Source organism: Carlito syrichta, unplaced genomic scaffold (assembly GCF_000164805.1).
Source record: "Carlito syrichta isolate Samal-C Ts95f unplaced genomic scaffold, Tarsius_syrichta-2.0.1 Scaffold144852, whole genome shotgun sequence".
Classification (NCBI taxonomy): domain Eukaryota; kingdom Metazoa; phylum Chordata; class Mammalia; order Primates; family Tarsiidae; genus Carlito; species Carlito syrichta.
This window is the reverse complement of record NW_007088948.1, coordinates 50,531-62,674: the sequence shown is the minus strand read 5'-3', so window position 1 is coordinate 62,674 and position 12,144 is coordinate 50,531. Positions and strand designations below refer to the sequence as shown.

The following is a 12,144-nucleotide window of genomic DNA, read 5'->3' as shown; positions in this document are numbered from 1 at the left end:
GGCGTTTCTCCTAGAGGCTCTGCCTCTGGGTGGCAGCCTGGGCTTCGAGCTGGCGGCGGGAAGCGTGTGTGACTGTGTCAGGGGCTGCGCCGTCCGTCTTTGGGTGGCTCTGAACCGGCCAGGCCGGACGGTTGTCACCACCCGCCCGACTGGAGTAGCCGCCGTCCGTCCTCGTCCGCAGATGATTGGTGCCGTGCTCCTCGGTGGACGCCTCTGCCTGTTCGCCCTCAGAGCCCCTAGCGACGTCGCTGGCCCGTCTCCTCGACCCTTTCCCCGAGCGCTCTGCTTTGCTTCTTGCTTGCCGTTTCCTCATCTCCTCCTGTGCTCCCCTCCTCGTTCTGGAGCCTGCTGGCCCTGCTCTCGCTTTCCATCCAGCGTCTTTCGCCTCTGTCTTCTCTCTCTGCTCCGGCCACGGGCCGAAGCGGCCTGGGAGAGATGCTTTCGATGTGGCATTCTCCAAGTCGGAAGTCTCCGCCTCGACCCAAGGCCGTTCAGCAAGGGGTTAGGATAAGAAACTTCGGCTTGCTTGTCACTGCACCCGGTCACCCGGTCAGGGCTAGACTCTGTCGCTCTTGCCCAGCTCTTGCCCAGGGAGGGGGGTCGGGTGGTGGCGGGGGTAAGGTGAGCCTGTCTCAGAGGAGCAGAAAGACAGTGCCGTCCAGCCGGGGTGACTCCCACCTCCCAGCCTCCCAGCTGCCCCGCCTGCCCCGTGTTGACTGGGAGCTGTGCAGCCTCCCCGGGTGAACTGCCCCAAGCTGTGGCGTGACCCAGTTTTTCCACTTGCCACACCCCATCCTGTCCCTTTCCCAAGTCTCCTCTGGATCTCAGCAAGTGCATGGTGGGAGTCGCTCTTGATGGAAGGGCGTCCCCTTGGCCTCCATGGGTTTGTCCTTGTCTCCACTTCCAACTTCCGTGGGTGGTGAAGAGGAAGAACTGAGGTGGAGCTGATTGGGGGATGTCTTGGGATTGCCAAGGGAAGCGCAGAAGACCATGCTGGTGGGACCCAGGCTGGTATTCCCTTCCCAAGGGGACGGGAGGGGCTTTTTTGTGCCTGCTCTGATCCCAGGCTGGGTGGGGAGGGGGAAAGGCTGATGGTGCTTTGTCCACCTAAGTCTCAGTTCCCTCCTGTCGGCTAGCTCGGGAAGGGCGGAGCCAAGACACTTTGGAACTCGTTCTGGGGGCCAAGAGCGGAGAGCGACTGGAGGGGTTGAAGGCCGCGCGTTGTTTCCCACCACTGTCCAGGTTCTGCCCCCTCTTTAGGGTGCAGGTGAGCTCCCCACAAGTTGTCTAGGACTCTGTCAGCGGGCGATGAGGCTGAGCCTGGGGGCTTCTTGAGGCTTCTGTTCCTCAAGCGAAGTCTTTTTGGGGCTCAGAAAATTGGCGAGAGTCGATCGCCGTTCCTCTGAGCCTTTGTTACATCTCAGCTCTGATACTTGAAGAAATGGGTGTGATCGATGTCGCTCGTAGTATTGCCTTCATGCTTGCTTTCATTGGGCTTCCTTGCTTAGGACCCTGGAGTGGCCTCTTGTGAACCGTGTCATCCCAGAGTAGGGGTTAGAGACCCGACGGCCAGGCGATATTCGGAAAGGCTTCTGGGAGGGCAGTCTCTCCCGGCCACCTCTCTCAACTCCGCCCTCCTCCCCGCCACTTCCGGTCTGTCCTGTGTTGGCAGCTGGGTGCCCTGGGCTGGCTTCTGCGGTCAGGAGCCATTTTCCCTCTCCTCAGTGGGTGAGGCACTCCCTTCTTCTCTCCACTCCTTTCTTTGCTCCCCCACCCCAGGCGGGGGTGGCTTGGGGAGAGGGGGAGGGGGAGGCAGTCGGGAGCCGGTGTGGATGTCTGTCACAAAGGAGGCTGCCTCCTGGCCTTCTCCCCCTCTGTGCCCCTTCCCACCTATCCTTGCCCAGGAGCTTTCAGTATTACCCCAGGCTTTGTGTGTGCTTCCAGCCAGGGCGGAGGTGGAGCCAGATGGGAGGAGGACTGCTGGGGGGGCTGGTGACAGCTGGGCTGATTTGGGCCTCTAGGGAGAAGAGGCTGCTGACCCGGGAGAAGCGAGGGAGGAACTTGAGGGCTGGAGATGGGGAAAGGAAGTTGTGTTTTGGGAGTGGGTGTGAGACTGGGCTGGCAACGGAACCTGGGACTTGGGCTCTGGTTGTCTTGGGCAGCGGTGACCCCAGAGGGTTAGAAAAGGGTGTTATTTCTGGGCCCCCTAGGCTGGTGTTTTTTTCTGGGAACGTGCTGAGGGTGTATCAAATAGTTTCTGGCTTCTGGGTAGGGCCTTTCGTTTTTGTTCCCTGGTTGATGGAATACTTGATGGTCAGTTATGGGAGCGTAGACCTGGTTCTCTTAGTGAACTCTAAAGTAGCTTGATTTAGCTGTGCTGGTGACCATCAAGAGACTGCTGGCCAGAGTGGGAGAGAGGCAGGGGTCTGGACAGTTGCCCGAGGTGGACCTGGGCTGACTTGGTAGGCCTATTTCAGGCATATACAGCTCTCTCTTTGTCTGTTTTTGTCTTGGGTATCAGCTTCCCTCTGTGGAGAGTATAGCAGTTCTCTTCAGAGGAATCTGGGACAAGAGGTGGCGAATAAAGTCTGAAGCCTCTGGATTCGGTCCTAACCTTTGCTATTGATCTTTTTCTGCCTACTCCTCTTTGCCAAATATGTGTAGAAAACGAAGAGGACCCAGAGGAAGACCTGTCGGAAACAGAGACTCCAAAACTGAAGAAGAAGAAAAAGCCTAAAAAGCCTCGGGACCCAAAGATTCCTAAGAGCAAGCGCCAAAAGAAGGAGGTGAGTGGGTGACTGAGTGCTGTGGGGAGTCAGGAAGGGGGAAGAGTTCGGAGAAGGGTCCGGGGCTGAAGGCGTTTGCTCCTGTCTCTGGAATGGGCCGGTCTGGGGGTGAGCCTCAGGGCTGGCCTGAGGTCAGCGTGTGTGTAGCATGTGTGTGTCTGTCTCCCTCTCCCCCTTCCTGGCTCCAGCGTTTGCTCTTGTGCCGGCAGCTGGGGGACAGCTCTGGGGAGGGGCCGGAGTTTGTGGAGGAGGAAGAAGAGGTGGCGCTGCGCTCAGACAGTGAGGGGAGCGACTACACCCCTGGCAAGAAGAAGAAAAAGAAGCTGGGACCCAAGAAGGAGAAGAAGAGCAAGTCCAAGCGGAAGGAGGAGGAGGAGGAAGACGAGGACGACGACGACTCAAAGGTGCCCGGGCCTCGTGGCCGTCCCTGGTCCCTGCTCCGTGGCGTCTGTCCTTGCTTCCCAGGCACTCTCCGGCCTCTGAGAACGCTTTCTCTCTGCCGATTTCCGGCTTTCCTCCGCTGAGCTCTCTTACCCTGGTCTTGCAAGCTGTAGGCTGCTCAGATTCGCTTACTAGGCGTGGGCACGGGACGGCAGGTCCTTGACTTTGCTCTCCTCGCAGGAGCCTAAGTCGTCTGCTCAGCTTCTGGAAGACTGGGGCATGGAAGACATTGACCATGTGTTCTCAGAGGAGGATTATCGCACCCTCACCAACTACAAGGCCTTCAGCCAGTTTGTCCGGTATACCAGGAGGGTCTTGGGGAAGGGGGAGGAGAGTCATTTTAGTCTCTGTCCTTCTTTCTTTTTCTGATTACATTTTTTTTTTTTTTTGAGTTGGAGTCTCACTCTGTTACCCAGGCTGGAGGGCAGTGGCACGCTCCCGGCCACTGCAGCCTCGACCTATTGGGCTCCAGTGATCCTTCCGCCTCAGCCTTCCAAGTAGCCGGAATTACAGGCGCGTGCTACCACGCCTGGCTAATTTTTTTGATTTATTGTAGAGATGAGGTCTCGTCAAGTTGCCCAGGTGGGTCTCGAACCCGCGGGCTCAGGCAATCCACTCACCTCAGCCTCCCAAAGCGCGGATTACAGGCTGAGCCACCAAACCCAGCTCTGATTTCTTTTTTGAGTCAGGGTCTCACTCTGTCGCCCAGGTTGGAGTGCAGTGGCATGTTCATGGCTACTGCAGCCTCAACCTGCTGGATTTGGGCCATCCTTCCAGTTCAGCCTTCCCAGTAGCTGGAACTACAGGGACGCACCACCATGCCCGGCTACATTTTTTGACTTATTATAGAGACAAGGTCTCGCCTTAATGCCCAGGTGGGTTTTGAACCTGTGGGCTCAGGCAGTCCTCTCACCTCCGCCTCCCAAAGTGCTGGGATTACAGGCGTGAGCCACCATGCCCAATTCTTTCTTATTTTTAGGTTGGAAAATATAGTTTATTTAGAAAGGAAATGAGAGAAAGGAGATTCACCTCCCCAAGGTAGGGGAGGGGGTCGAAGTGAGGAAACGTGGGTGCTGTAGCTCAAAGAACTGAGTCCAGAGTTCAGCAAAGCAGTGGCCTCTCTTCTTTATTTTTAGACGTTTCTCCCTCTCTGTTCTTGCTCGTTTCTCCGCCAGACCCCTCATTGCTGCCAAAAACCCCAAGATTGCCGTCTCCAAGATGATGATGGTTTTGGGTGCAAAGTGGCGGGAGTTCAGCACCAACAACCCCTTCAAAGGCAGTTCTGGGGCCTCCGTGGCGGCGGCCGCAGCAGCAGCGGTGGCTGTGGTGGAGAGCATGGTGACGGCCACTGAGGCTGCGCCGCCCCCTCCCCCCGTGGAGGTGCCTGTCCGCAAGGCCAAGACCAAGGAGGGCAAAGGTAGAGCGGGGAGACACATGGGGGAGGGTCTGGTGTGGGCTCAGGCAAGGGCAGAGCGAACCTGAGCGTGCTGTTTCCGGCTCTGAGCAGGAGGTAGGAGGGAGGGATGTCCTGGATGTGGGAGGTAACTTGGGGTGTGGACATGGTGACACCAGCTTAGGTGGAGAAGACGTTCTCTTCCTCATCTCCGGCCTTGTGGTATATGTTTGGGTGCATCCTGATTCTAGGTCCCAACGCTCGGAGGAAGCCCAAGGGCAGCCCTCGCATACCTGATGCCAAGAAGCCTAAACCCAAGAAAGTGGCTCCCCTGAAAATCAAGCTGGGAGGTTTTGGTTCCAAGCGTAAGAGATCATCGGTGAGAGCCTAGCCCACCCCTTTGGGGAGGGGACTGTGACTAACAGAAAGGGTGTGGTTTGTGTGAGGGTCTGTTCTTCACAGGCGACAAGTAAGAATGTGGGAGGTTGGCCACAGAACAGGGCTCCCTGTAACAGTGGTGCTGGGATTCTGGTAACCCCAGTGAGTGAGGGTCCCTCTCCATCACCCTCCTTCCCCTTGGCTGGAACTTCTGATCTTCCTCCTCTTCATCCTGCCAGAGTGAGGATGATGACCTAGACGTGGAGTCTGACTTCGATGATGCCAGTATCAACAGCTATTCTGTTTCTGATGGTTCCACCAGCCGTAGTAGCCGCAGCCGCAAGAAACTCCGAACCACTAAGAAGAAGAAGAAAGGTGTGTTTCTCTTCTGTGTCGGTGTGGGTTGGAATGGGCGGGCATGACAGGAAGAATCTCCCTAAGGAGATGGGGTGGGGGGAGGTGGTTTTGTTCTAATAACTGGGCTTTCCCTCTTCCTTGCCCAGGCGAGGAGGAGGTGACTGCTGTGGATGGTTATGAGACAGACCACCAGGACTATTGCGAGGTGTGCCAGCAAGGCGGCGAGATCATCCTGTGTGACACCTGTCCCCGCGCCTACCACATGGTCTGCCTGGACCCGGATATGGAGAAGGCTCCCGAGGGCAAGTGGAGCTGCCCGCATTGCGTGAGTGTCTGACCACTGTGCCCCCCCCGGGGACCCACGTGAGAGCGGACAGGGCGGCAGCTCTTTGGAGCCTGTGTGGAGGGAGGAGTGGTGTGGGTTCAGACACGGGTGGGCGGGTGGGGGAGGTGATAATCTGAATCCTTGGTCCTTTACTAGGAGAAGGAGGGCATCCAGTGGGAGGCCAAGGAGGACAACTCGGAGGGCGAGGAGATCCTGGAAGAAGTTGGCGGCGACCCTGAGGAGGAGGACGACCACCACATGGAATTCTGCCGGGTCTGCAAGGATGGCGGGGAGCTGCTCTGCTGTGACACTTGTCCTTCTTCCTACCACATCCACTGCTTGAACCCCCCACTTCCAGAGATCCCCAATGGCGAATGGCTCTGTCCCCGCTGCACGGTGAGTGACCGTTCTCGGCCAGGGCAGGAGATGTGGAAAGTGTAGTCAACAGAAGGGTTGACCACCTTGATATGTAGCCATTGTGAGGCAGAGGTGCAGGAGAGGTCATTGGAAAACTGGACTTTTTAGCCCTGAGATGGGTGTTTTCGTACTCATGAATTAATAGTTTTGGGATACTCTTGTCCTGAGAAAACGTGGGACTGACTTCAAACAGAGGAGTCGATGTTTTGCCAGCTCTAAGAAGAGATGGAGCAGTGTTTTTCTAGTCAAGAACATTTGTCCCTGTCTGGATACCCTGTCTTAGGGTCTTGGTAGCTTAGAATGTTTCATAGGGCCACTTACTGCTTTTAGATTGGTTAAGAGAGGAGTTCTGGGCGCTGAGTCTTTGGGTTTTCGGTGCCTATTTGTTCTGGGTTATTGTTAAGGCATGGCTGCCAGTCCTGTTAAGCAGATAGGAGTGATAGTGTCACACATCTCTTGGAGAAACTTCTGTCACAGGTTGAGCATACCTAATTCAAACCTCTGAAGTCCCAAACACTTCTGGTCCCAGGCACTTCAGATAAGGACTCCTTAACCTATTAAGTTGACTCAAAAGTAATGGTGCTTTTTACATTGTTGGAATTGGCCGTTTGATACTGGAATACGTTCTTAAATAAATAAATAAATAAATGTGTTTTGTTATACAGCATCTTAATGCGCATTTCTTTATTTTATTTTTTTTTGCTAACGACGTATTACTTGCTGTTTATATGTGTTTTAGACTATGGAAATGATGTTAGACAAAAAGCAAATTTGGGCGATTTTCTTACTCGAGTTCAAAATGGGTTGTAAAGCAGCAGAGACAACTCGCAATGTCAACAATGCATCCAGCCCAGGAGCTGCCAAGGCATGGACAGTGCAGTGGTGGTTTGAGAATTTGTGCAGAGGAGACGAGAGCCTTGAAGAGGAGCGTGTGGCCAGCCATTGGAAGTGACAATCCTTTGAGAGCGATCACTGAAGCTGACCCTCTCGTAACTGCAGGAGAAGTTGCAGAAGAACTCAGCGTCGACCGTTCGGTGGTCATTCGGCATTTGAAGCGAATTGTAAGGTGAAAAAGCGTGATAGTGGGTGCCTCGCGAGTGGACCCGAGGACCCGAAATCAAAAACATCGTTTCGAAGTGTCGTCTTCTATTCGGCGCAACGACGACGAACCGTTTCTCGATGGGATAGTGACGTGTGGTGAGAAGTGGATTGTGTGTGACAGCTGGCAACGACCAGCTCAGTGGTCGGACAAAGACGAAGCTCCAGAGCCTAGAGCACTTCCCAGAGCCAAACTTGCACCCAAAAAGGACATGGTCACTGTCTGGTGGTTAGCTGCCTGTCGATCCACCATAGCTTCCTGAATCCTGGCGAAACGGTTGTATCTGGGAAGTACGCTCAGCAAATCGATGTGATGCACCAAAAACTGCAACACCTGCGGCCAGTGTTGGTCAACAGAAAGGGCCCAGTTCTCCATGACAACACCCGACTGCACTTTGCTTCACCAGTGCATCAAAAGATGAACAAATTGGGCTGTGAGATTTTGTCTCATCCGCCATATTCTCCTGACCTCTTGCCGATTGACTGCCACTTCTTCAAGCATCTCGACAACTTTTTGCAGGGAAAATGCTTCCACAACCAGCAGGGTGCAGAAAACGCTTTCCAAGAGTTCGTCAAATCCCGAAGCATGGATATTTATACTACGAGAATAAACACTTCTCGTTGGCAAAAATGTGTTGATTGTAATGGCTCCTATTTAGATGAATAAAGATGTGTTTGAGCCTAGTTATAATGACTTAAAATTCACTGTCCGAATTAATTTTGCACCAACCTAATATATTCTCTTCCTAGAGGTGTCCTGGGATCGATCTTGCTTGAAACGCGGTCTTGACATCCTTTGACAGAGTTGAGGCTGGGACTGTCCCAGCTCCTCCAATGGTTAGGACTCGGAATGAGGTCGTTTCTTTTTCTCTTAGTGTCCAGCTCTGAAGGGCAAGGTGCAGAAGATCCTGATCTGGAAGTGGGGTCAGCCGCCGTCTCCTACACCAGTGCCTCGACCGCCGGATGCTGATCCAAACACTCCCTCCCCCAAGCCCTTGGAGGGGCGGCCAGAGCGACAGTTCTTTGTGAAGTGGCAAGGCATGTCTTACTGGCACTGCTCCTGGGTGTCTGAACTGCAGGTACGTCTGGGGCGGAGTGAAGTGGGGCTACCATGAGGGGACTGGTGAGAGCCTGACCTGTGGACAGAAGGAGGAATGTAGCTTCTTGGTGGCTGATTTTCTGCTTGTAGCTGGAGCTGCACTGTCAGGTGATGTTCCGAAACTATCAGCGGAAAAACGATATGGACGAGCCACCTTCTGGAGACTTTGGTGGTGATGAAGAGAAGAGTCGAAAGCGAAAGAACAAGGACCCGAAGTTCGCAGAGATGGAGGAACGCTTTTACCGCTACGGGATAAAACCTGAGTGGATGATGATCCACCGAATCCTCAACCACAGGTACCAGCGGGTGTGCTGGAGCGGGTGCGGCGCCTCTGGCAGGGTCCTGCTGAAGGGACTAGGAGAGTAGACATCAGCGGTAACTTAACGCTTGGAAGGCACTCCGTGTTGTGGTTAACTGACTGAATCCTGGTGTTTGCGCTACAGAGAGTATGGGGTAGAGAGACCTTTTGGTCCACAGCTGGTTTAGTAGAGGCTCTGACCCGTGGGGTCTGTGGCATACCTAGAGGTCTCGCGTAGAGCATACGTCACTGACGGTTTCCGAGAGCAAAGCTGACATAGGGTGAGGAGGCTTGCTTTCTGGCTCTGAGGACTTTTGTCTCCTCGGCCTCGCAGTGTGGACAAGAAGGGCCATGTCCACTACTTGATCAAGTGGCGGGACTTACCCTACGATCAGGCATCCTGGGAGAGCGAGGACGTGGAGATACAGGATTACGACCTGTTCAAGCAGAGCTATTGGAACCACAGGTGAGTGACTGGGCGTGGGAGCAGAGCTGCTGCTTGGGGAAAGGGCCTTGGGCCGCTGTGTGACGTCTGTCGTCTCCAGGGAGCTGATGAGGGGCGAGGAGGGACGACCCGGCAAGAAGCTCAAGAAGGTGAAGCTGAGGAAGTTGGAGAGGCCGCCCGAGACGCCAACAGTTGACGTGAGTTGGGCCGGAGGAGGAAGGGCAGGGTGTGTGGGACAGAGCGTGGCGTCTCGACCACCACAGTCCCCCTCGGGCTCAGAGTGGCTATCGGCAGACAGCGCGCGTAGCCGGAGCTGCCTCTTCCGGTGCTCTTCTCGCCCCCACATTTCGGTAAACCAGGAAGCTCCGGGAATGCTTGTTCGTTTGTCATTCGGGAAGACCGAGGAGGTATGCTTTGTGTGATGGGCAAGTGCTGCTTAGGGGTCACACAACCAAGCTTTTTGAAACTTTCACTGGTGCCTGGGACCTCTGACTCTTTTTTTTTTTTGAGTTGGAGTCTCACTCCGTTGCCCTGACTGGAGTGCAGTAGCCGCTCCCGGCCACCGCAGCCTCAACCTGCTGGACTCCGGTGATCCTTCCACCTCAGCCTGCCAAGTAGCTGGAACTACAGGCGTGCGCTACCATGCCCGGCTGATTTTTTATTTATTGTAGAGATGAGGTCTCACTAAGTTTCCCAGGCGGGTCTCGAACCCGCCGGCTCAGGCAGTCCACTCACCTCAGCCTCTCAAAGGCGCGGGATTACAGACTGAGCCACCAAGCCCGGCTGACCTCTGACTCTTAACCCATGGCTCAGTTTCTCTGTGTTTTGTTTGTGCAGTATAATTTGAGGGCAGTTAGGATGAAAAGGATGCGCTGGGCTGGCTCACTCCTGTAATCCCAGCACTTTGGAAGGTGGAGGTGAGAGGATTGCCTGAGCCCCGGGGTTTGAGACCAGCTTGGGCAAGTTGACAAGACTTCGCCTCTACAATAAATAAAAAAGTTAGCCAGGCATGGTGGCATGCGCCTGTGGTTCCAGCCACTTGAAAGACTGACCTGGAAGGATTGCCTGAGCCCAGCAGGTCGAGGCTGAGGTGGCTGTGAACATGCTGTTGCACTCCAACCTGGGTCCAAAAAAAAAAAAGATGAAAAGGATTGGATGACTCTAGCGGGGACACATTTATCTGGAGGATCCTGACTAGTACAATTACTGTCTTGTTGGTCAGTCTGTGATGTGTTTTTCCCCGTCAATCTGTAACTCCAAGACCAGGTCAGCTGCTGGGTGAGTTGCCCTGCTGCCTGGAGGAGCCTAAATCAAATGCAAAACTGCAATGACCTTTGAGGATCTTTTCGCCAGAATTTTCCGTGGCTCTGTCAGGGAAGAGCTGGCGAGGGCTTGTGAGGAGGCAGCGGCAGCTGTCTTTGGGAGGAAGGGAGCTTTTTACCTGCTCTTGACTGCTCTGTGCCGTCCTTCAGCCAACAGTGAAGTATGAGCGGCAGCCAGAGTACCTGGATGCTACGGGTGGAACACTGCACCCCTATCAGATGGAGGGCTTGAACTGGCTGCGCTTCTCCTGGGCTCAGGGCACTGACACCATCTTGGCTGATGAGATGGGCCTTGGGAAAACTGTGCAGACAGCAGTCTTCCTTTACTCCCTCTATAAGGAGGTAAGGAAAGCTGGGAGCGTTTGCTTTTTTTGTGTGAGGGTATTTTGTGTGTGTAGTTTTTTCTTATACTCTGAGGATAAAGAAAAAAGGAAGAAAAAGTTGGTCCGTGACTGGGAAGAGCGCTGTTGAGTGATAGTAAGATGGCATGCACAGTGAAAGATTTGAGGGCCTGGAGCCACGGGTAGGATTAGTGATGGGTGCATAGGGCCTTAGTTCTGCGGGGAAGGTTACATGTTGAGGTCAGCAGAATTATGGATGGAGTTAGTATGCAAAGACTTAATGGAAGAGGCAAGCCTTTAAGCTCGCTTTGAAGGTGGGCCTTGACTTTCTGGAGAGAGGTGGGCAGGGCACTCACTGGCATAGAGGAAGGTAAGGGCAGAAGCGGCAGTGCAGGTGCCAGTCCACGGCGGGGTGGGGGAGGCGTGTCCGCTGGTGTTGTGTGCTGCAACCCTCAGTCTCGACTTCTCTGCTTCCTCAAAGGGTCATTCCAAAGGCCCCTTCCTAGTGAGTGCTCCTCTCTCTACCATCATCAACTGGGAGCGGGAGTTTGAAATGTGGGCTCCGGATATGTATGTGGTGACCTACGTGGGTGATAAGGACAGTCGTGCCATCATCCGGGAGAACGAATTCTCCTTTGAAGACAATGCCATTCGTGGTGGCAAGAAGGCCTCCCGCATGAAGGTATCTCAGGGGAGGGAGGTGCCACTAGAGAGGGAGTTGTGGCTTTGGGCTTAGTTTGCCTCCTTGTGACCGTGTCCCTGGGTGAGGCCAAAGGGTATTCCCGGAAGGAGGAAAAACCCCATCAGTCTCCCGGTTGTGCTTACACCAGAGAAGTTCACCAGTGCTCACCAGGTTGTCTTCATGCACAGAAAGAAGCATCTGTGAAATTCCATGTGCTGCTGACATCCTATGAGTTGATCACCATTGACATGGCTATCTTGGGTTCTATTGATTGGGCCTGCCTTATTGTGGATGAAGCCCATCGGCTGAAGAACAATCAGTCTAAGGTGAGCGGTCGTCGGGAGGGAGGTTAGAGTCTCCAGTTTTAGTTTTCTAGCACTATTTTTCTTCACTAAGGGGAGACTCCCTCTGAGGAGAGGAAAGGGAAAAATGGCCTCTGCTTTTCTTCTTCATATGTGACAGGCCTTTGTGGCCAGGCCTTTGAAAAGGACCATGATGGTGCTGGGAGACTGTTGGGCAGTGAAACAGCTCGAAATTGTACTGAGATTGGCTGGGCGTGATGGCTTAAGCCTGTAATCCCAGCACTTTGGGAGGCCAGGGTGAGAGGATTGTCTGAGCCCGTGGATTTGAGACCAGCCTGGGCAACATGGTGAGACCTTGTCTCTACAATAAATCAAAAAATTAGCTGGGCGTGGTAGTGCATGCCTGTGGTTCCAGCTACTTGGAAGGCTGAGGTGGAAGGATCGCCCGAGCTCAGCAGGC

At 54.3% G+C, this 12,144-nt stretch overlaps 1 protein-coding gene across 1 annotated transcript in view; it reads left to right on the top strand.

The window, feature by feature from the left end:
• Positions 1–12,144, top strand: part of CHD4 (chromodomain helicase DNA binding protein 4) — a 39,431-nt gene that overhangs the window by 3,086 nt on the left and 24,201 nt on the right. The window contains exons 2-16 of the mRNA XM_021708724.1: positions 2,665–2,786; positions 2,996–3,190; positions 3,408–3,526; positions 4,403–4,644; positions 4,872–4,999; positions 5,238–5,373; positions 5,502–5,680; positions 5,837–6,076; positions 8,071–8,274; positions 8,385–8,590; positions 8,927–9,058; positions 9,138–9,234; positions 10,510–10,701; positions 11,182–11,382; positions 11,571–11,708. Coding sequence (XP_021564399.1) covers positions 2,665–2,786; positions 2,996–3,190; positions 3,408–3,526; positions 4,403–4,644; positions 4,872–4,999; positions 5,238–5,373; positions 5,502–5,680; positions 5,837–6,076; positions 8,071–8,274; positions 8,385–8,590; positions 8,927–9,058; positions 9,138–9,234; positions 10,510–10,701; positions 11,182–11,382; positions 11,571–11,708 — 2,531 coding nt within the window. The remainder of the gene's footprint in view (positions 1–2,664; positions 2,787–2,995; positions 3,191–3,407; positions 3,527–4,402; positions 4,645–4,871; positions 5,000–5,237; positions 5,374–5,501; positions 5,681–5,836; positions 6,077–8,070; positions 8,275–8,384; positions 8,591–8,926; positions 9,059–9,137; positions 9,235–10,509; positions 10,702–11,181; positions 11,383–11,570; positions 11,709–12,144) is intronic.